This window comes from Culicoides brevitarsis, chromosome 2 (assembly GCF_036172545.1).
Source record: "Culicoides brevitarsis isolate CSIRO-B50_1 chromosome 2, AGI_CSIRO_Cbre_v1, whole genome shotgun sequence".
Taxonomy (NCBI): domain Eukaryota; kingdom Metazoa; phylum Arthropoda; class Insecta; order Diptera; family Ceratopogonidae; genus Culicoides; species Culicoides brevitarsis.
In genome coordinates, this window is record NC_087086.1 from 39452100 (window position 1) to 39477940 (window position 25841).

Here is a 25841-nt window from a genome sequence, read left to right on the forward strand (position 1 = left end):
TTTTTTACTGTCTATATGTAGTTCTAATTTTTAAAATGTTTGCTGCATATTAAGTTTATTATTTTTTATTAAATATTAAGGATAAGCCTTTCTATAGAGAATATATATTTTGTTTATTACCGTAATGTATGTAATATTAATTGAAAAATTTAATAAATTAATAGAAGGCTTTTTTTGGAGTTAAGTATTTTTTTAATATTATAATTTTTATTTTTAAAAAAATTATTAAAAAAAAATTAATAAAAAAAAAATTAATTAATTAAAATAATTATAAAAAAAAACTAAAAATTTTAAATTATAATCATAAATTAAAAATACAAAATTAGTTAAAATTAAAAAATTTTCAAAAATTATTTTTAAAAATAAGAATTTTAAACAAAAATAATATATATAAAAAAATATAAAGATATATAATTAAAAATAAATATATAATAAAAATATTTAATAAAATAAATAAAAATTAAATAATAAATATATAATATAAAAATGTATATTAAAAAGTTAATTTTTTGTCTTTAAGACAACAAAATATTAATTTCTCTTATAATTATATATATTACGGTAATTATTATTAACTTTTTAATATTTTTTTGAATATTTAATATACTTTCTAAAACTTTCTAGATTAGATACGTCACTAATTTTTTTATACTTTTTTTATTAATTATTATTTTTTTTTTACTTCTGAAAACTTGCTACGCTATTCTTTCTTTCTGCATTTCTAATATTTTTTTCTAAATTAAATTAATATTTGGATAAAAACCGCTAATTTTTTTATTAATTTAAAAAATTATTTAATATTTGATCAAATATTAAGAAAAAAAAATTAAATAAATGGCAAACCACTAAAATAATTATTTTATAAGCTCGCATTGATTTTCAGGCATTTTTTTGTTTAATTCATTAATATTTAATATAAATATTAATTTTTAAAATATTTATATATTTTTGGTTTGAAAAAATAAATAATTTTGTGTAATTTCAGGTAATTTATTATACGTAATTTTTTTCATTCATTAAGCGTAGTAAGTTTCAGTTTCATTATCTTAATATTAAATATTGCTTTTTTTATTTATTTTTCGGAAGACCAACGAGACAAATTGGACAAGAACAAGCACGACACAAGCAACACACGGAATTCGGGCAATCCGAACAATAATTGTCACTTCCTTTAAAATAATTAACAGATAATTTATTAGTGACATTTGACGTTCGAGTGCTGCCGTTATTAATTGACATTCACAAATGCATTGGCAAATGATGATGATGCGGAATGTTGTGATGATGCGACGCGGATCCAGATGTTGTCGCAGCAGCAGCTGCCCACGCACCCAAATGTTCGATCAACGGAGCAACGGATCCCGTCGCGTTTTGATGATGATGATGATGGTGATGGGGACAGGGAAGCGGGGGATTCAGGGAGGAATTGGCGCCACAGGGATTTGTCGCAGCTGTTGCGGCATGGATGGCGGCAACAGCTGCGGCGGGCGACAACAACGGATGATGCAGGGGGTTCGTGTGTGAATGGTGTGACGTTGCGTTTGCGTTATTTATCAAATTATTGGAGTTACTCGACAAGGTAGCGTTATTAATTATAGCGGCATGTTGTGTCAGGTGATGTAATAAGTTTGGAAAGTTACCTGTTGGATACGGGAGACCGAAACTCGGATAGCCAGAGAAACCACGACCGGCGGCGTATGCGGCATAAGCAGCTGCGGGAAATCCTACAAAGAAATTTTGTACGAAAAAATGTTAGAAAAAAATTTTCATAAGATGTTGAAATTTTATTTTAATTATTTAAATTAATTAATTAATTATTTTAAATTAATTAATTTAAAATTTATTATTATTAAAAATTATTATGTATGAAAAAAAAACATGCATTTGAATCACAATTAAAGCAATCACAAAAAATTTAAAAAATTAGCCACAAAGCTAAAGGAAAAAATATTAAGCAAGACATCAATTTTCTAAAAATGTTTTTTTTTTTTGTAAAGTGTTTTATTTTTTATTATATATGAATATGACAGTAAGAAATAATAAAATTTATTTTAGACACAAAAAAGTTCCCAAACCCTCCAAAAATTAATTTACAATTTTTTTTTTTTTTTTTTTTAATTATTAATAGTTAGTTAGAATTTAGTAAGTTAGTTAGAAAAAACACAGAAATTTTTTTTTAGGGTAGAAGAAAAAAATACTGTACACGACATTAATTTTTTAAAATTATTTTTTTAGTTATTTTTTTAAATTTATTGTTAAAAATTATAAAGAAATAAAAATAAATTTTAAAATTTTCTTACCATCAGGTAATGTCCCCAGCGACCACATAAAATCTAAAAATGCATCAAAAGAAACAAAGAAAAAAAAGAAAAACTACTTTTAGAATTTATAAACGACATACACAATAATAAATAAATAATTTGTAATATTTTTTGTATTTTTTTTAAATTTTATTTCTAATTATTTTTTTAATATTTTTTTATTAACTATTTTTTTTTATTAAATTAATAATTTTGTAAAAAATAAAAAAAAAATGTTTTTATCGATTTTGATTAAAAAAATTATTTTTATTTTTTTTTTATTTTAAATTAATTATTTTAATTAATATTATTTTTTTATTAATTTTAATTTTTTAAAATAAAAAAAAATTTTTTTTATTAGTTTTTTTTTTTAAAAATTAAAATTAAAAAAAATATTAAGTGAATTTAATTAAAAAAATTTTCTCTAAAAAAAAAATTATTTTATTTTTTTTTAATTTTTTTTTATCAAAATCGAAAATAAATAAAAAAAATATTTTTTTTTAATCAAAATCGATAAAATAAATATTTTTTTTTATAATTTTTTATCAAGTGTGTGTAAAATGAATCTCAAAGCTAAAAGCACTAATTTTTGTTTGTTTGCTCTAAAAATGTCTTTTCCGAATAAAAATGTTATCTTGTGTTTTTTTTTTCCAAAGTAATATTGTCACAGAAGTATATAACACAAAGTAAAGTGCAAAATTAAAGAGAGAGACACTCTCGTTGCCAATAAAAACAATCAGTGTCTAAATGACTGGATAAACATCTTCTACAATTTCGTTTTCGCAAAAGAGAAAATATATAGACAGCGCAAAAGTCAACTAAACTATCATCATCATCTTAGGTAGGAAGAAAAAATTTTCGGTTTCGAATGAATGAATAAGTTTTTTTTCTCTTTTTTCGTATTATTACCACTTTTTTTTACTTTATTTTATATACTTTTGCGACCAAACGAAAGAAAAAAATTGAATAAAAAAAGTAATCTATATTGCTATAAAGGAAAAAAAATATATATTTTTCTATATGTTTGGATATTTATATGAAAACTCGTACTTCTAACTAAATTTTCTATTCTATGTGATGCTAAAGTAACTAAAACGAGGGTACTTTATATATTATTTGTAATAATAATATTTTTTTTTGCTACGTTTATTGTCATTTTTCAAATCAGTGGATTGCTTTGATGGGTGAGTTTGCTTTTTTTTGTCTACAGATTGTCATCGAAAAATAAATGAGAATTTGTTTCTTATTTTTTGTTATATTTTCTTTTCAAATAATTTTTTTTTTTCATAAGAAAAATTTTTTTTTATATATTTATTTTTTTTTAATTATTTTTTTTCCTGTTTGGGAGAATATCATGAAATCTAAAAAAAAAATAAATAATTAATTTAAAAAAAAATATAACAAAAAATATTTTTTTTAAATTATTTTTTTATTCTTGCTTGAGAGAAAATTTTTTATTAATATTTTTTTTTTTCAAATTAATTTTTTTTATATTTGGTAGAAAAACATGAAATCTCCAAATTATGAAAAATATTTAATTTGAAAAAAAAAAATTTTTTTGTCCCAAACTTAAAAAATTATTAAAAAAATTTGTTAAATCAAAATTAATTAAATTAAATTAATTAAATTCATGTTTTAGAGAAAAAAAATTGTTCTATATTTTTTTCTAATTATTTTTTTAATTTTTGGGATAAAAAATTTTTTGTTATATTTTTTTTCAAATTTTTTTTTTAAAATTAATTTTTTTTTTAATTAATTTTTTTTAAGAAAAATTCTGAATTTTTGTAGAATTGCTCAAAAATCCAAAGAAAATAATTTTTTTCCCGCAGAGGATTAGTCTCAAGAGAATAAAGTACTTGAGAAAATTATCATTATTATTTAGGAATGTATTGTTTGTATTCTCGGTCTTCTAATAATAATACAAATAATATAAAACAAAACGACGATAATAATAATAACCGAGACTGTTGGATTTTTTCTCTCTACAAACAAGAAAAGTAAGCAAGAGGAGAATTATTATCGCGACGATTTTGTGTACGAAGCAAAAAAAAAAAGTTTTTCTTATCAAGTACGCGCGCGAAAGCATTTATTAGAAAAGAAAATAAAAATAATCATCAACATTTTCTTTACGAACTCCCAAAAGGATGGCAAAATGGCATCGAAAGGGTGTGGCATTTTTCCGATTTTACTCTCTATTCTATGTTTTATATATGTTTGTATGATGAACAAATAAATAATAAAAAAAATTTGATTTGTTTAGATTTGTGAGGCAGAAACTTTTCCTATTGTTTTTTGCTAATAATAATAATAATATAATGATATAAGTGACTCTTTTGCTATTCTAAAGTTATTCTATAGAAATTTCATAAATTTAATAAATTTTCGTTTCTTATACAATTTAATGATAATAATAATAATAACGCATTGTTGTTCACTTGTTTGTCGTATTTTCTTTTTTCTTGCAAGAAATTGTTCAATTTTATCACTTTCTTGGCTGTTATTATTTATTGTTGTGTGTGTGCTTTCTTGATAACTTCTTGCGCGCGTGCACGTATGTGGAAAAAGTGAATAAAATATTTTGTGACAAATAAATAAATGGGGCATAATTTTTCAAACAACTGACATTTTCGTTTAAACAACAAACACAAACAGCATACATGACATCTTGAGAAAAATTATCAACATTTTTCTGGGTGATTCGTATCTTGTGTGAAATTTTTCTTTTTTTTTCATTTTTCGGGGAAAAAACAATTGTGTTTATTACTTTATCTATTTACTTGGAAGATTGTGTGTTTATTTGTCGAATAAATGTTGTTATTAAATATCATGATGACAATTTTTAAGGAAATATTTTTTTTTAATAATATCATCATGTTTATTATTTTTTAATAAATATTATTTTTAAAAAGAAATTTGAAAAAATAATTTTCCTTAATTTTTTAAAATTAAGCATAAAACTTAATTTTTTAAAAAATAAAATTTTATGTTAGAAATAATTATTTTAAATTAATAAAAGTTTATTTAAATTCAAAATTTATTCATTTGAATAATGTTTTTAAAATTATTCTTTTAAATAAAAATTACTTTTTTTTTAATTTTTAAAATTTATTTTTTTTTTCAATTAAATATTAAAAATAATTATTTTTAATAATTAATTATTATCAATTAATAAATTTTTAATAATTAATTAAATTCAATTATTTTGTAAAAAATTTATTTTTATACCAAATTTAGAAAATTATTTTTCCTTAATTTATTAAAAAATAAAATTTAACATTAGAAATAATTAATTTAATTTTATTAAAATAATAATTTGAATAATATTTTAAAAATATGATTTTAAATGAAAATGAATACTTTATTTATATTTAAAATAATATTAAATTAAGAAAAAATTAAATTTAACAAATTATTTATTTTGAAAAATTTCAAAAATATTTAATTAAATATTAATTTTTTTTAATTTATTTAATTAAATTTTTTTAAAATTATATTCAATAAATATTAAAATCAATTAACTTTATTTAAATAAAAAGTAAAATAGTTCAAAAAAATTTAAAAATAATATTTTTAAGAATATAAAATAATAAATTATAAAAAAAAATATTTATTTTATTTTTTAAAATACTATTAAGTTTAATTATTTTTAATATTTAATTGAAGAAATTAAAATTTTATTTCAATCCAATTGATATGAAAATTCGTTGTAAAATTTTAGTTCCTTGAATAAATCTTCAAAAAAATTTTTTGAAGAAAATTATTTAGTTTAATTCCTCGTTAAAAAAAAATAATTATTTTTTTCAAATAATTTTAATGTAATTTCAATTTAAAAAAAAAAGACAAAAACACACATTTTTTTTAATAAAATATTTTGGCACACAAAATCACACTCAAGTTTCTATTCTACATTAAATATTTTTTAAAACAAAATTTTTAAAACCACAGCAAATGTTCCTTGTATTAAAGATCAAATAACACTTAAAATATAAAACTTCTATCTATTATTTATTTATTTTTTAAAAAAATCTATCTATTTATTTCTAAAAATCCTGCATTTTTTGATTATTATTTTTTATTAAAATGACGTTCCCGGCAATAATATTACAAATTATTATTTTTAAAGAAAAAAATTCAATTCAATTCAATTACATGAAAAATATCACACACAGTTTCGATTATATGTTTTTTGTTCTATTCTATTAAAATTATTATTTTTTTTAAAAGTCACACTCGTTTCTATATTCTACTCGTATTTTTGGCACACACGTTGGTTATATATGAACTCTCTCTGTCTGTCATCTAACTTCCTATATGTTATAATTTGATAATAAAATCTATATCACTGCAAACTAAATTATAATTATCACATCGTCACTCGGTTATATTGGCATCTATCTATCTACCTATCACGCATTAATCAATAGTAAATGTAAAACGACGACAAATTTTCACTCTCGTCTATTTATTAAAATTTTTTTGAATCTAATAAAAATTTTCCAGCTGGTAAAAACCCTTTCTATCTAACTATCACTCTCGCTATATATAATAATTAATAATTTATTATATTTAGTAAAGAAAATCACTCTCACTATGTTAAAACAGAAAACTTTTATATAGGGTTTTTAGTAGTAAATTATTAAAATACATACGTTAACTCTGTTGTTTTATAATTACTCAAACACATTTTTTAGTTTTTTTTTAAAAATATTGTCACTGTTCGCTACTGCAATACTAATAATTAGTTAGTTAGTTAGAAAAAAATGTTAAAAATAAAAAAGTTATGTTTAAAAATAATCTTACTAAATGTCAATTTTTACTTTTTTTTTTGAAACTATTTTTTTTATGATACGATTTCCTATCAATTTATTAAAAAATATTTTATGAATATTTTTTTCTGTCCTATTTTTTTAAATTATTTTTCATTTTTTAAAAATTAACTCAATTAATAATTAATAATATACATTATATTATAATTCTAATTTTTTAATTTTTTTCTAAAATTATTTTTTTTTCTTTTTTTTTTACATGTTGGTCCTGCTATTTTCTGCAGCCTATTAATAATAACAAATATCTATAACTTTTTACACTCTCTGTACATTTAATTAAAAATATATATGATACGAAAGTTCTTATACTTTAGTTTTTTTATTTTAAATGTAACGTCAACTATGTTCTATATGTATAAAAAATAACGCTGATGATTAATTTATCAACTTTTCTGTTACTCTCACGCTATGTTTTTTTTTTCAAATTAATTATTACTTTTTAAGTGTAACTAAAAATATAATTTAATTTTAGTAGTAGTAATATTTATACATCACAATGAATAATTTTTTAAATAATTCAATTTTTTCATTTCTATTTTAATTTTTTTTGTATGTTTTTTTAATAACTAAATTTGATTTGTTTCTATTGATTGAAGTTTTTTTATTGATATTTTTTTTTATTATTCGTTGTATAGGAAAATATTTTTGTATGATTTTTTTTTAATTTTTTGAGGAATGTGTAAGGGTTGAAAAAAATAATAAAAAAATAGGAAAAATAATTGTTTTTTTTGAGCTACTGCGATTTTTTTAATTTTTTTTTTCGTCTATGATTCTCAACAAAATTTATTAAAATTTTATTTTATTTATTAAAAAATTATTTTTTAAAATTTTTTATAATTTAAAAAATTATTTTTTTTTAATTTTAAAAAATTATTTTTTTTTAATTTTTTATAATTTAAAAAAAAATATTTTTTTAAAAATTTTTTAATTTATTAAAATTTTATTTTTTTTTTAAATTTATTTGAAAACAAAAGAAATTCAATAACTTCATTTTATTTTATTATTTTTTTTTCTTTAAAAAATAGTACTTGACAACTTTTAAACATTAATTCCAAATACTTTTTTTTATTTTCAGAAACAAACAAACAAATATCATTACATAAATTTACAACAACAAAAAAAATTACATGTGAAAATTTTCTGAAAAAGATCAGAAATCGCAGGAAAAAGTTACAAGTACCTCCTACGGGAAACATGTTGTTGTGACACACACTATTAAGAACTTTACATAACTTTTTAAAAATTTTCTCGTGTCCTTACGTTATTATTATGTAAAGCGAAGCGTGTGTTTCTGAGGATTTATTAACAGAACAGAAAAGTCCTCTTCGAGAGAAAAAGTATCTCTTAGATAAATCTTGCAAGTAAAAGTATTACAATATTACATGGTACTTTTCACTCACTTATTTCAAAATATTTTTTTATTTTACAGAGACGGACTTTCAATTTTAACGTTGGGACCATTTTTATGCGAAAAAGAAATATTTTTTGCTGAAGAACTTGAAAATTTATTGAAAAAGTTTTCCATCTTTTGCAATCTTTTACTGTTATTTTCTTTTATTTTTTGTACAGGGGGTTCAGTTAATTTTTTCTCTATTTTTATTTTTTCAATTTTTTTATTTTTTTTACAATTATTTTTTTATATATTTTTTTCATTTAAAAATTAAATTAATTAAATAGTTCAAAAATTAAAATATTAAAAAAAATTAATAAAATAATTAATTAGAATTTAACAAAATAATCATTTTTTATATAATTTTATTATATTTCATAAATAATTTTTTATAGCAAATAAAAAATATAAAAATAATTATTAATACATTTAAAAAAAAAAATTAAAGATTTAGTAATATATTCAATTTATTTATTAGTTAATTTTAATTTATAAAAAATTTATTTCAATTGAATAAAATTATATAAAAAATTAATTATTTATTTAAAATTTAATAAAATTATATAAACAATTTAATTAATTCAAATAATTAAAATTTAATTAAATAAATATTTTTTATAAAATTTTTTAATATTTTATACATAATTTTTTTTAGCAAATTTATAAATGCGAAAAATTTGAAAAATATTTTTATATTTATTATTTTCATAGAAATTTTTTTTTAATTTGCTAAAAAAATTAATCATGTAAATAATAATTAATAAAATTTAAAAAAAAACTATATATTTAAAAATATAATTAAATTAAATTTAATTTATAAAAAATAAGAAGATGTGAAAAAAAAAATAAAAAAAAAATCGTGAAAAAAATCAACTGAACCCCCTGTACATTTTTATATAAGTTTGCAGAACAAACAAAAATAAAATAAAAAATGTACTCAGTAAAGGCTTAGCAGACAGGTGTAACACTCCAACTCTACAACATTACGATAAAATAAATATTGAATGCATTGACCAAGCAATATTGGATTTTCTATATTTTCTCAGTCTTTCGCGTTGTTTTGTCATTTTCTGACATGCCGTATTAGAAAGTATTAAAAATTTGTACAAAACTATTTTTCTAAAGACCACTTAAAATAACGACCGTAAGAAATTTATAAGCAATGACTGCAGTGACAGACGATGTTTGCAAAAAAAAAAGTAAGAGCTGAGTGCAATATTTTCCGATAAAACGTTGTACAAATTTATTTACAACCAAGTTGACTCTTGCGGAAATATTAAGTGGTATAACTTTAATATGTTTACTTTTTCTGCTTCTCTTGATAATTTTTTTTATTTTATTTTTTATATCGGAAGTTTATTGCTTTAAACGCTAAAATTAATCGTCGCGGGTCGTATTTCATGTTAAACCGTCGGGCGGCGGCATTGTTAACCAACGCAAATTATTGTCTAATTTATCTTGAAAATGTTTCATTTTTCACACAGAGAAACGAGAAAAGGAAAAAAATGTTTCTCCATAAAAATAATGGGAAATAATGAGACTACGATCATCTTCTCATTTTCATAAGTAAGCGTTATTGTGCTTGAGACAAGAAAAGAAGAAAAGACAAAAAAAAATGTATAAAGATTTAATGAATGAATAAATAAACTACTCCTTCTTTTTTTCTCTTCTCTTCTTGCAAAATAGTGAAAAGAACTATCTTTTGGTTTCTTCAGAAAAAAAAAATTCTAAAAAAAAACAAAAGTCGTCTCTTTTATAAAATAGCACAAAAGTGTTTATCTACAAGTAAATATTTTTTGTTGTTTTTCAAAAAAAAAAAAAAAAATTGTAGAAGGAGTATAATAATAATGGAACTACCCGCATTGCTAAAACTATTGTCTGACTATCAAAAGCACTGCAATGAACGATGAACGAACGAGAGAGAAAGAGTTTTATCGGATCATTTTCATCATTATTGTTATTATTATTAAGACATCTACTTCATTGTCTTGTGAATTTGTTATCATTTACTCGATTATTTGTGATGCTTTTGTCTGTACAGAGTTCCTCCCAAAACGTCGCTCCTTGTCGATTGCAAGAAGAAGCCATAGAGAGTAATAGTTTGTAGCATAAATGTTCCGTTTTATGACATGATTTGAATTTGAGGCAACAAATATGTTTTATTCGACATTTTTTGGCTTTAAAAAGAATTTAATGGGCAATTGATGAAAAAAAAAACAAAATGGAGGGAAAAAGAGATCAATCTTCTTCAACCCTGATAAAGATCAATTGTCAATTATTTCTGATCATTTATTAGGTTTTTGAGTTAAATTAAGTAAAAAAATTGCTTTTTAAAGTATTTCGCGCCAAAAATGATTTTTTTGTTTGTGCGTTGAGTCAAAAGATCGAATTTTCCTTTTTGAGGTTAGGTTTTTAAATTTTTGTTAGATCTCATTTTTTTTTTTACATATTTGAGATTATTATTTTTTATTAAATTTTATTAATTTAATTTATATATTTTAAGCATAAAATAGTATACAGAATTTTTTTCCTTAATTTAAAAAAAAATATTTTGTGCATTAGGGCAAAAATCATATATTTTTATTTTGAGGTTAGGTTTTTATATTTTTTGTTAGATCTTAACCTTTTAACATGTTTGACGTTATTTTTCATTTGATTTAATAATAATATCTTTTGCATCAAAAAATTTTGCCCTAATAAATAAAAATTAGATCAGCTGATCAATTTTTCCTCAATTTGAGGTTATGTTTACAAATTCAGTTAAAATTTTATTTTATTTTTAATTTTTCAAATTTGTTTATTTGTATTTTTTAAAATAGTTTCTCAATTTTTTCTTTTTTTTTTTTAAGAACATAAGAAAATTTATAAATTTAAAAAAAAATATTTATTTGTAAAAATTGCAGATCTCACAAAATTTTTTTACTAAAAATTTTGGCAACCCTGAATGTAAACAACAAATTTTGCAACTGTCAATTTTGACAGCTGAGATTAATTTAAAAATTTTGTTGTAATTTTTTTTTATCTTTTTCTTGAATTTGAGAAAAATAAAGTAGATTTTTGAATTTTCTATTATTTTTTCATATTTTTTAAAATATATGGTTAAATGCTCAAAAGTTCCTTTAAAAATTTAATTTTTATTTTTTAAAAATTTTATTAATTATTTTTCAAGAGTAAAATGCATTTTTTTTAAATTCAAAAAAGATTTAAAATGTTTCACATTTTTTTTTCTTTTTACAATTACAACGAGATTCAATCTTTTTTCTTCATGTCAAATGAAATGCCAACAAAGCGTTCAAGATTTTTCTCCTTCTCTTTTACAACATTTTTATCGCTTTTTTTTTGCTTCTCAGACTCTCTTTTATTATTCAATATGTACAAAGGCGAGAGATGCAAGTTAAACAATTGAATGCAATAAGCTTCATGCCAGTAAATGACAAAAGTAAATTGATACTAAAAGTAGTTAATCGAGTCGACAATGATAGAGTGCCAGTTTTTTGTTGACCCTCATTTATTTATGGCGGGAAATTTTGTCATAAAAGTCACCCTACTTTCTTTGTGTTTATTAGTCGCCTTCTTCAACACTTTTCTTGTAATTCTTTTGTTTGTCGAGATGAAAAAAGAAATGTAATCAAATACTGTCATTTATCTCGTTTGAAACGAGTTGGAGCAAAGGAAAAAATGAAGTTGATTGAATTACTTTGTGTCAGCGCCATCTATGGGCGTTTTTTTTTATTGGGGTCTCTGAACTTGAATCACGGCGTTTTGTTGAGGTCATAGACTGATAGTGCCCGAAGGCAGGGAGTACAAAGCCGAGATATCCAAGCCTTGTACTTGCAAGAGATCGCCGATAGGGTACGTTAGTGTCGCAGTAGCTCGTGATGCGGCAGCAGCAGCGCCCTGATTGTTTGTCGTGGTTTGGATAAAATGATGCGGAGGCGTCGATCGGAAATTTCCCGTGGCAACAGCGGTAGATGGTCCGGGCAATGTGATAATTTTCCTGCCGCCAGCAATTAATGGCGCTTCGATCAGTGTCGTCGCTTGGGACGAAGGGTTATACTGAATTATCGAATGCCCGGCGTTCAGGGGGATAATTTGCGCCGTTGACGCACTACCGATGCTGCCACTCGTATGACTCGTAAACGTAGCAGGTAGGGGATAGGGAGCATAACGGAGGGTAGTTAACGCGGCTTGTTGATGGTGTGCGGATGCGTGATGATGATGATGACTGAGAGCCCCTAATGAGCTCCCGCCAAGTGTGTTTGCGGCAGAAGAAGAGGAGGAATTCGAAGCGGAAGATGTTGACGGGCCAGCAGCAAGGATTGCCGCCGCTGCTGATCCGTTTGCGTTCGCATTGGCGCTCAAGACGAGCAACTCACCGTATGTACCGCGCCCTGCTGTACGTGTTTTGGCCAAGTTTGCGGGTAGCATGACTTCTTTCGGTTGCGCTTTTTTGCACTCAACCTGAGAAAATCCAAAAATTAATTTTTAATTTTTTTTTAGAATCGAAAACTCACCATTTTGTTATTGATTTCATGGAAGTGAATTTCACAAACTTTATCTACGACATCCTCATTTTGAAATGTAACAAAGCCAAAACCTGAAAAAAAAATTAAAAATTTAGTAAAATGTTTTAAAATCTTTGAAATATCTAAAATGAGCATTTTCCGGTCAAATAAATGTGCCTGAACCAAAGATTACAATTTCACACTCAGACACCTCTCATCGTATGTAAAAGATTATTATTCAAAATATCAAAAGCGTCAAAAGGATCGCCCCTAAACATACACAGACACCTTATTGCTTTGACATTCGACCATTTAGAGATGCAAACAACACAAAAATATATCCATATCTTTCGTTTTTATTATTCATACACGCATTTATTTAAGGGTTATGAATCTGAAATTAATTTAGAATTTAAATTTTAGTTTTTAAAAATTAAAAAATTTAAAAAAAATAATAAAAAAATAATTTTAATAAAAAAAAATAATTAATTTTTTAGTTTATTTTAAATTAATTAATTTTTTAAAATTAAATTAAAAAATTAAAATAATTTTTAAAAATAAAAAAAAAATTATTTTAAATAATAAAATAATTTTTTTTTTAATATGATTGAAATTTTAAATTAATTAATCCTTGAATAAATTCAAATTTTAATTAAAATAAATTAAAAATAAATAAAATATATTATTTAAATAAAAATTAATTTTAAAATTTAATAAAATAATTTAAAATTTTCAAATATTAAAATAAATAAGAAAAAAATATAAAATTTTAATTATTTAAAAATAAAATAAGTAATAGAATTTTAGCAATTTTTTATATAAAACTTAGTAATTAATATAATGTTAATTAGTAAGAAATTTTAAAAATTATTAAAAATGACATAAAATTTAAAATATTTAAGAGAATTTAAACTTTTTAATTAATTGTAGAAGAAAAAATTAAAAAAAAAATAAAAATTCTTTTCAAATACGTAAATTTTAGACAAAATATTTTTTTTTAGTAATAATATAATTATTAATTTTTTTTATATTCAATTAATTTTAACTTTTTGTTCTATTTTTTACAATTATAAAACAATTTTTTTTTAATTTTTAATATTTTTACAAAATTTATATTTTTATTTTTAATATTTTTGGTTCAACAAATTTATTATTTTTTTATAAATAGTTATTTATTTTTTTTTTAATTTTTATTTATTAATATTTATTTTAAAAAATCTTAAATGGTGACATAAAAATTATTATTTTTTTCTTAATTTTAAAATTTAATTTTTTTTTAATTTATTATTTTCAGAATTCTTTTCTTTGAAATTTATAAAATTTTTTAATTTTTTTCAATATTCGTTTAATAAAAAAAATATTTTTTTCAAATAAATATTTATAAAATTAATTTTCTTTAAAAAATTTAATTTATAAATTAAAAATTAAATTAAATTATTATTATTTATAAATTATTTTCTTATTTTTTTTAAATAAAATAAAATTAAATTTTTTCATAATTTTCAATAAAATAATTTTTTTTGTATTTTTTTGAAATAATTTTAATATTTTAAATTTTTTAGATGCACAACCCTCAAATACAACAACATCGAGAATTACTTCGACGAAAATTGAAATGGACTGCCTCACAAATGGCACAAATACGGGATGTGTTTGACATGACGCAAACATTTTTTTCTCTCCTTTCAGTACATCGAGAGCAATGTATTTTTAATGAAAATTTCTCTCCAAAAAGTGAAAATTGAGTTCATAATTTTATGGTCGTTTTTGTTTCTCTCTGTCTGTTTCGGGAATTATGATGCAAAGTGCTGCTTGCTGTCTCTGCAACACACGCCTGATTTAATACAATTGCCGGCTGCATTTGACTTTTGTCTGTCGCTCGGCTTGAGAAAGGCAAAAAAAAACGTTCATTTTTGCGAATTTCTTTCGGTGCCATTCTCACTTGAGGCCCATTTAGATGTTCGAGTTTGTGTCTGATAAAAGCAAAAAATGATTTGAAAATTAAATATTTATGAAAGGAAAAATAAATATTTCATCTGTGAGTGCAAGAAAACGCCTGATTTCGGTTCAATCACGAAATGGATGAAATGAACTCGACTTCCCTCGCAAAAAAAAAACATCTGTTGTTGCGGGTTTCCTCGAAAGTCGTTTATTTTTTCATTAAATCATTAATTTTAATGGCGAGTCTTCATTGTTGTTGTCATAAACCACATCAACCAGCTCGTTTCCGACACGAGTGTGTGCTCGAAAAAGGAAAAATTATTGTTTTAAAATTATTCTACGACGTCGACGACACACTTTTGGTATCCACAACACGCACTTAATTGCCACACAGCCACGCATTTTAAACTTTATCCTTCGTTTCTTGCCTCCGTCGTACGGAAAAAAGTTTATAAATAATGCTTTGCCTCCTTGGAATAGTGAAATATTGAACGAGGGAGAGGAACATTAAGACGACGAGGCACTTTATTATTCAGATTTAACACCTGTGCTTCAATTTTTGGTGCGTTGCGAGGCAAAAGTTCGTCTTGGACAATTTTTTCGAGTAATTTTTTCGGTGAGCAAAAGTATGCCACGAGACATAAAGTACTTGCTTTGTTTACTTATTTACGTTATTTTGTGTTGTTAATAGTTGTTTTGGAACTATTTTTGTAGACATTTGTCGGCATTTCTGGAATTTTCACAGAGCAATGCGAGTTGTAGTAAATCAACAAACAAACACAAAAATAAACAATAAAAAGAGGCGCCATGCCATGCCATTTTTCGTGCGAGAATGTCTAAAAGGGCGTAAGGAACGTGGTTTGCATTTAAGAGTACAATAAACGGAAGTTTTTAAAGTGTTTTAAGGAAATTTATGACAAAAAGTAATTTTTTTTTATTGAAGAAGAAAAAAATTTAAAAAAAAAAAAAAAAATTAACATAAATAAAAAAATATTTTAAAAAAAAGAAAAAAAAATAAAAAAATGAAAAAATGAAATTTATTAAATTTTTAAAATTTTCAAAATATTAAAAAAAAAAAATCAATTTAATGAAATAGGTAAAAATTAAATAAAATCATTAAATTTTTTTAATTTGATTTTTTAAAAACTTTTAAGAATTTTGAATTTTAAATAATAAAAAAATAAAATAAAAAATCTAAATGTTTTTAAAATTTTCAAAATTTTATCTTATGTTTAAAAAATAAAAAAATTAAAGAAAAAATAATAAATTTAAGAAATAAATAATATTTTATAAAATATATAAAAAAATATTTATAAATTGAATATAATTAATGTTAAATAAAAAATAAACAAAAATATTTTTATAAAATATAAGTTGATTAAAAAAATAATTCATTCAAACAAAATTTAAAAATATATAAGTTTTTAATTAATTATTTTTTAAAAAATTTTAATTATTGAAAAAAAAAAATAAAATCTCTTCAAAAAAAATTTTTTTTTTAATTTTGAATAATTTTTTTAATTTTTTAATTTAAAATGAAAAATTTTTAATTTTGAATGATCAATTTTTTTAATGTAAAATGAAAAATAAAATTAAGTAATGTAAAATTAGATATAATATATTTTTTCGAATACAATATAAATTTGGTAAAAATCATAAAAAATTAGTTTCATATTTCAAAAAGTTAAAAAATACTTTTTTAAATAAAGTTTAAAAAATTATTAAATTATCACATTTAATTCAGAAATGATTTTTTATATATTATTTTTATCAATTATTTTTTTTTAAACTACTTGTAAATTATATTTTAATATAATTTTATTTTTTTATTAATTTTATTAATAATTATTTATTTTATTATTAATTTAAATTTTTTTTATTTATATTTTTTTGTGTTTATTAAATTTTTAAAAAATGAAAAAAAAATTTACGATGGAAATTATTTACAAATTATTAAAAATAAAATAGGTTTTTAGTTTTTTTTAATAAATTTTCTCTAAAAAATTATTAATTTCCTAAAAATTATTAAAAATCGATTCATAGAAAAAGAAAAAAATTCTAAATAAAAAATTATTATTTTTAAAAATTATTTTAAGCTCAAAAAATAAATCAAAAAATTTTTTTTTATTATTTTCATTAAGTTTATAATTTTTATTTTTCAGAAATTTCGAATTTTTCTCGAATTTTCATTAAGTTTATTATTTTATTTCTAAGTAAAAAAAAAAAATAAAAATAAATTTAAAAAATTTTTAAAATAAATAGAATAAAATTTTTAATAAAATGATAAACTTCCTTAACGATTTTTCGTATAATTATACAAATTTCGTTCATTAAATCGATTTTCCTCGTAAATATCATTAAAAAGTACTGCAACTCATTACTTCCGAGTCCCACACCTAATAAATTTATAATATTTTCGCACCTCATCTCATCATCTCCTCACACATTGTTCTGTGTTTTTTTTAATGCCTGCACGTTAAACTACCGTCGGAAAAACCTCTATCGCTCGTAATAATAATAATAATTATAATTAAAAACAATATCATTAGCAGCAACATAATTATGCATAATCATATTTGTAGTGCGCTCGTCTATAATTTTATTTTAGTTTTTGTCACGTCGTTACTTTTTGCAATTTTCGCTCGATGTGGATTAAAATTTTAAAATGCTCGAAAATGAGAAAAGAAACGCCCGCCCCCGCAGAAGAGAAATAAAACCCGAAAATTATTTTGTTAATAATGAATTTGTAACACACTCGGTTCGTTCCTTGCGCTGTGCAAGTAAATAAATAATGAGGCACGTTACCGAGCGAGAGAGAAAATGCGTAGGAAAAGTCTGAAAAAGGTGCAAAGTCAGGATTTTTCCACACACACACGCTGCTCGGTTATGCGAAAAACGTGTTTCCAACATTCATAATTACTATTCTTTGGGCTTTCACTCGACGAAACAAGGACGAACGAACGACGCCGAGAGTTAATAGTATTTCTAATTAATCTTTAATTTGGGTTTCTCCTTTTGAAATTCGCTCCCCAATTTTGCTGCCATGCCGGAAAAATGGACATGTCAAGAAGAAAAGTAGGCAAAAATCAATGTTTGTGCGTGATTGTTACATTTTCGAGATTTCCATGCCTTCTTTCCGTGTCATGCAACGAGCATTAAGCGCAAAATCACACGAAAAATGAGCAAGAATCACATTTTTATGCAGAAGAAGAAAAAAAAAACACGAAAGTAATCAGAATTGTTTCCAATGAATTTTTATTTTTGTGGATTTTGCGTTAATATTTAAATAAAATGACGTTACGTGTTGTGTCTTGTATTACTGACAATTTCCATAACAAAAAAAATTCCCGAAAAAAATTCAATAAAAAAAAACAATTACCTTCGGTTTAGTGTGAGAGAGAGTAGGGACCTCTGAAGTACTTTTTTTTGTTAAAAAAAGCAGAGGCGTGAAAATTGAAAAATTTTGAAAAAAGGCAAAAAAAAAAATTTTAATTTAATAATTTTTTGAAATAAATTTTAAATATTATTTTATTTAAATAAAAATTTTTAAAAAATAAAAATATTTAAAATTTTTGAATAAAAATAAATTTTGAATAATTTTAAATGTATTTAAAAAATATTAATTTAAATTTTAAAATTAAAATATTATTTATTAAAATTAAAAAAAAATGTTTAATTAAATTTTAAAAAAATTAATAAAAAATAATTAAATTAAATAAAAAATAATTAATTTAATTAAATACTTTAAAACAATTAAATTTCTCAAGGAAATGAAAAAAATATTTAAATTGCTTTTTTTATCGAAATGTTGAAATTTGTTTTTTTTAATTAATTTTAGTATAAAAGATTAAAAAAAAAATAAAAAAAATTTAATGTAATTTATTATAAAATTTTAATTTAAAAAAAAAATAAAAATTATTATCTTTGAAATAATTTTTATTTATTTTAAAAATATTTTATTCAAGATATGATTTTTATAAAATGTAAAATAATTTTAATTGTAATAAAAATATTTAAAAATATAAAATTAATTTAAAAATTAGATCAAGTATGAAACCCCTGAATTTATGCAATATTTTTAACATTTGAAAATTGCTTCGATTTATAATAAAAAATTTAATTTTTAATAATTTAAAAAAATATTTGTTTAAATTTTGATTATAATTTAAGTTGAAATTCCTAAATTTATTATAAAATTTTTATTTTTTATTATAAATTGAGACAATTTTAAGATGTCAAATTAATTGCATAATTTAAGGAGTTAATAATTATAATTTAAAAAAAAATAATTTTATTGCAAAATTAGATTAAAATTAATTTTATTTGAGATTTTAAAATTTTTATTTAAATATTTTTGACTTTGAGAAAATTTGATTGAAAAAATTGAAAATTTGTCAAAAAATTAAAAATTTTCAAAATAAATTAAATTTCGCAAATTAAATATTTTTTTTTAAAAATTAAATTTTTTAATAAAATATTTAAAATTTTTTTAAGATATTTTGACTCGAAAAATTCATTTTTTAAAATTGTTCGAAAAATTGAATTTTTTTTATAAAATATTCAAAATTTTTCAAAAAATTAAATATTTTTCAAAAAAATTTTTTTGTCTCAAAAATTTCCACACCTCTGCCTCAAAAACAAGGAAATCATAAAACCTGCATTGATTTACAACCCATAGAATTACGTTTTTATTTGTTTTACATCAACTCCGTGTCCCTCTTTCCCTTTCACATTTTAATGTTCGCTCGCAGTTTTTTTTTGTGTGTGTTAAAAGTCTCTTTCGGAAGCAGAACGACAATAAAAATCAAATATTTAAAGCTCATGAAATCAATTCACGTTACGTGCTTTTTGTTCTCGTCTCTCCTTTTACAAGTGCAAAGGGACAAAAAAAAAGCATTTCTTTTTGTTTCTCTCCGGACTAATTAGAGATTTCTCACACGTCTCATGCGTCAGCAATTTTCGCCGTCGCTCACATGCGAAAAATGTGAATGAAATCATTATTTACGCAAATTGAATTGATTAATTATCCGATTTTTTTTCTCGGAATGATTTTGCGAGATTTTCTTGTTATTCTATTAAGCCAGAAATTGATTTGATTTCCTCTTTACGATTTTTTTTTGAAGTTTCAATCGAGCCGTGTTATCGCATTATCATCGAGAGACACTTTGCTGAAATCTAATTCAAAAGTTTGTTGGTCGGTGTCGCGAGATGAAGGGAAAAACAACAAAAAGTGTGTTAAAGTTAAAGTGATTTCGGGTTAATTGGTAATTATTTTGTTACTTTGTAAAAAGGACAAAGTTTCCTAATTGAGTTACGATTCCCTTCTTTTACTCTCTTTTGCACTTTTATGTCGGTCATCGTAGAGAAATGAACGAAAAATAGCAAAAAACCGAGAGAGAAAGGTGACCAAAATTCATTCAACGATTTCTTTTCAGGTAAATTTTTATTTTTTTTTGCCTTTCACTTTTTTTTTTGTGTCTCGTTTTTGAAATTTAATGCACTTTGCACCTTTTTTGTAAGTAAATAAAGCAATTTTGAGTCTTTTTCAAATACGAGGGATTGTAGCGCAAATGGTAGCGCGCTCGCTTAGCATGTGAGAGGTACTGGGATCGATACCCAGCAGTTCCAATTTTTTCCTTTTTGTAACGCGAATTTTATCTTAAAATATCTTAATGCCTTTCTGAGGAAAAAAAATAATAAAAATGTCAACTTATGTCAAAATCACTTTTTTGTGAGACATGGAACATGTGCTACGTTCTATTGTCTTTTTCGTTCGAAATGTCATTTTTTTTATCATTTCTCTCTTACTTTTGACAATTCTTGAAAATATATAATCGGAAAATAATAAATAAATATTTTTTCTTTGCTCGGAAGTTGAAAAAGGGATTAATTTTAATTTTTTTTTATAATATTTATTTTTAAAAATTTTTAATGTTTATTTAATTTTTAATTTTTTTTAATTTTATTTATTTAATTTATTATTTAAATTTATTAGGTATAATATTTTATTATTTTTTTTTATTTTGTAAATTTTAATATTTTATTTTTAAAAAATTATTTTTAGTTTAATTATTTTTTATTTCGTTTTTTTTTATTTAAAATTTATTCATTTAATGAATTTTATTTTAATTAAAATTAATTTTAATTTTTTTATTTATTTTTTTGTTTAAGATTTTAATAATTTTATAAAATATTTACAAAAAAAATATTCAATTTGTCAATTAAAATAATTTAATTAAAAAAAATTAGTTATTTATATTTAATTGAATTTTTGAATTCATGTTATAATTTTTAGTTCAATTGAGAAGTCATACTTAAAAATTTATTTTTTATTTATAAATAAATAAATTATTTAAAAGAATTAAAATTTTGAAAACAATTTATTTATTTAAGTTATTTAATTTTTATCAATAATTTTTTTATTAAACTTAAGCATTTAAGAAAAAAAGAAATAAATAATTTTGTTGTAATAAATACTTTAATTTTTAAAAATTATTTTATTTGAATTTTATTTTATTATTAATAAAGTGCTTATTTTATTTTATTTTTAATTTATTTATTTTTGAAATATTAAAAAAAATAATTTTAAAAAATTTTAAATTATTTTTTTTATTAAATTTTTAAGTTTTTATAATAATTTTCAGTTTAATAAATAATTTATATAATTTTTTAAATTATTATTTAACACTTTTTTATTTAAAATTTAATTATTTTATTATATATTTTAAATCAAAACTCATTTAAAATTTTATTATTTTTGCTTTGAAAATTTAATAAAAAAAAATAAAATTTTTTCTTAATTTTTCATTTAAATTAATTTCAGTTCATAAAATTAAATAATTTTAACTTAAATATTTTTTTTTAAAATAATTATTTCAAGTTTAACCGAAATTTATTTATTTAAATTTTTTTATTCATTTATGTTTAAAATTTAATATTATTAAAAATTAAAATTTTAAATAAATTATTTAAAAAAATAATTTTTAATTAAAAATAATTAAAAAAAATATTTTTTCATTAAAACTTTTGAAAAATTTTTTTTTCTTTATATATTTAAGAAAATGTTCACAATTTTTTAATTTATTTTTTTTTTTAAATAATTTTAATAAAATTAAATAACACACAAAATTTAAAATAATAAAGAAAAAATCCAACCCAATAATGTTAAATTAACCCAATTTCAACTCTACAGGGCTCCAAAAACAAAAATTTAATAAGAATTTGAGGCAACAATGAATTATGGGCACATGATCTCGCACCAACGAAAAAAACTTTACAGTAAACGGTGCAAAAAATCAATCTTTTAAAAAGCAAACTTTGATACGATTGACTTTTTTTTTCATGTACTTGTACATTATTTTCAGATATGAGTTTTTTTTACGATTTTCGGTAAGACAAGAAAATAACTTTACTCATGCAAAGCAATTTACCATCTTTTTTTTGCAAATCGAGTGAAAAATATCATATCAACACAAAAAAACGGCAAGAAAAATGTAAGTAACAGCTAAGCATGAAAATGCGGAATCGGCTCAAAATGAAGGCAAATCGATGGCAGGGGGATCAGGATAACAAACCATCAAATGGAAAAAAAATAATAATATTGCGATTTTTTTTTCATCCATCGTTGTATGATTTATGAGTGTTTGTATATTTCTTTATATTTTCCACACGCAGCCACGCCAATAACAAAAAAATGAAGAAAAAAGGAAAAAAACTACGAAGAACGAGCAGCAGCAGCAATAAATGTGTTTGTTTGTTTGTTTGGTGCTGCCTGGAATTCCTTCGTCGTTCGTCGTCGTCGTCGTCGTCGTCGATGTTTGCTTTAAAAAAATAAACATATCTATCAAAGTACGGATTTCGCATCGACGACGGGGAAAAGTAATAATAAAATGTTGTTTGGTTGGCGTCATAATATAATATTGATGGCTTTTACGAGTAAGCGGGCGAACAACATGTTATAATATATGTTGAACATCAAAACAGATAACACAAAAAAAAAATTCGAGTAAGGAAGATTTTTCGCGTAATTATCCGTCACTAAATTTCACGCAGTTAATTAAGAAAACAAGACCCGCCGCTCGAAATAAATTCGTTACCGAAAGGGGTTAGAAATGACAAAAAATTAATTTCTTCTAACAAAATAAATTAAAACCGCAAAGTGACACCTGTCTCACTCAATTAATGTTCTAATTTTTGTCTTTGCCAGAAAATTTTCCGTCAAGCGACGCCAGATGCGTGATCTTCAGTGCTCGTTATTGTTTATAATATATACAACGACAAAGACGTAATTTGCGTGTGACGGTAATTGAGGAGATGGAGAGCGAGTTACTACTATCGTTGCTTTCTTTCCTGCTTAGCATGTGGTCTCGTAGAATATGGGAAATTTTGTAAAAGTTGTAGAAGGGAGGATTTTTTTTAAATTAATTTTGGTGCTGTGCGGCGGTTTTTGGGGTGAATTTGTGTTTCGCAATGAAATTTTTATTTTTGCTTAAGAATTTTTTTTTTAAATAATTTTTAATAATTAAAAAATAAATTAAAAATTAGAATAATTTTAGAATAAAAAAAAAAAATTAATTAAAATAATTTTATTTTTTTTTAATTTATAGAATTATTTTTTTTAATCTTAATTTTTTAATAAAATAATAAAATTTTTTTTAATAAAAAAAAAATTAAACAAAATATATTTTTAATTTTTAAATTATTAACTTTTTATTAAAATAAATTTTTTATTATTTTTATTTTTTTAATTTTTTTTAAATTTAAAATTTTTTTTATTTAATGATTATCAATTAATGTTTTTAAATTATTTATTTAATTTAATTTAATTTTAAATAATAAATTTTTAATTAGTTTTTAGAATATTTGAAAATTTTTTTTTTTATAATATTTTTAAGAAAAAATATTTAATTATTTTTTTATTTGAAAATTTATTTTTTTTATTTTTTATTTTATTTACTTTTTTTTATCAAAATTTTGAATATATTTTTATAAGAACAAAAAATAATTTTTTTTAATATGCAAAATTAAATTTATTTATTATAATTTTTTTTTTAATTTATAAATAAAAAATTTATTTATATTTTTTTTATTTTTTAATAAATAAAATTTTTAGCTATTTTATATATTATTTAATTAATTTTTTAATAAAATTTAATTTAATTTTTAAATATTTATTTTTTTTAATTTTTAATTTAAATATTTATTTTTTTTTTTTTAATTGAATTATTTTAAATAAATTTAATTTATTTTTTTTTTAAATTTTTATTTTATTAAAATTTCAAAAAAATTAAATTATAATAATTAAAATAAAAAAAAATCTTCGCTAAAAATTTTTAAATGCGAAACACAAATTTCCCCCTAAATTCGTACCTCGCAATGTTAAAACCTGATTAAATCTTTCCTGTCTTTTCCCTTAAAAAGGTGATGCGACATCTGATTACCCGTGATTAGAATTCAAGTAATTAAGAGAAAGGAACGAAAAACACAGGTGGTCCTTGTTGCTGTCAATATAAATATTTAGCATAATGAAAATTCTTAAGAACAGGATTAAAATGTCCTTCATTAAAAAAAAAATTCTCAAAAATTAAAAAATTACAATAATCAGAAGAACCTGACATCAACACGACTTTCGCCGCACACTGAACCATTTAATTAATTAAGTTATTAATTTTTCACGTTTAAAGTTACGTCAAATCTTTGACAAATGTGACACTGACACGATCGAAGCTCCCTTTTTTATGTGAAAGTCTTAACACCTTTTTTTGTTTGCAGCTTTGACTCTCTTTCCTTCAAATAATTGCTTGCGTTTATTGATATCATTTATTTTATTATTATTATTTTTATAACATTCCGTCGTCGTTCAGAAATAAACAAACAAAAGACGACTGTGAAGTTGGAAAAAAAGAAGGAAACCACAGCCACACGTTAAAAATTCCTATTGATTTATTTTATATTTTGAGAATTCACGCAACGACAATTTTTATACGAGTTTACATTAATCATCATCGTACACAGTTGATTCTATGCTGCCAGGTATTTATACTCTTTTTCTTTTATTTTTTGAAAAAAAAATGTTTCATGTGCTATATTGTTTTTGGTCAGAAAAAAAAATTTTCTTAAAACAGAAATATTAAAAATTTTTAAAAATTATTTTTTTTCGAAATTTTTTATTTTATAATTTATTTTAAATTTAATAATTTTTTTTGATTTTATTATAAATAAAAGAAATTAATTAGTTTAAAATATTTTTATTTTTTTAAAGTAAAATATTTTTTAATTTTACTATAATTTTTTTTAATAATTTATTTTTGGATTTATTTTTAATTTTTTTTTAAATAAATTAATTTTTAATTTTTCATATAATTTCTCATATTGTTTGAAAATATTAAATATTCTTTTTTTAATTATTTTTCTTTATATTTTATTTTTTTATATGAAGATTTATATTTAATAATAAAATTAATTTAAAAAAATAATAAATAATTTTATTTAATTTTTTTTTTTAAATATTTATTTTTTTTAATTATTAAATTAAATTTTAAAAAAAATTAATAAATTTTAATTTTAATTTTTTTTTTTTTATTATTAAATATTTTTTTTTTTATTTTTTATATTTTAATTATTTTTTTATTTTTTTTAATTTATTTTTATATTTTTTTTATTTTTATTTTAATTTAAAAAAAATACCACAAAAAAAATCACTCGCTAATTCAAATAATTTTTTCATTTTTTCGCTGAAACGGAGCTTATCACAAAAAGGAAGAAAAGAGGGTCAAAAAACGTATTATGTATGATGTTTTTTTTTATTTTTACCAAAACACCGTCTTCGTTTGCTGTTGTTATGTGTGATAAGAAAAGTTTTTTTCGCGGAAAATGAAAG

At 21.1% G+C, this 25841-nt stretch overlaps 1 protein-coding gene across 7 annotated transcripts in view; it reads right to left on the bottom strand.

Moving 5' to 3' along the window:
- Positions 1-25841, bottom strand: part of LOC134832790 (RNA-binding protein Musashi homolog Rbp6) — a 342867-nt gene that overhangs the window by 35205 nt on the left and 281821 nt on the right. For 5 of the 7 annotated variants that reach the window (XM_063846956.1, XM_063846953.1, XM_063846954.1 and 2 more), the window contains 4 exons: positions 13031-13113; positions 12893-12977; positions 2301-2333; positions 1641-1724 (listed from right to left, as the gene is read on the bottom strand). In XM_063846956.1, coding sequence (XP_063703026.1) covers positions 1641-1724; positions 2301-2333; positions 12893-12977; positions 13031-13113 — 285 coding nt within the window. The remainder of the gene's footprint in view (positions 1-1640; positions 1725-2300; positions 2334-12892; positions 12978-13030; positions 13114-25841) is intronic. The other 2 variants (XM_063846952.1, XM_063846951.1) reach the window with 1 other exon arrangement.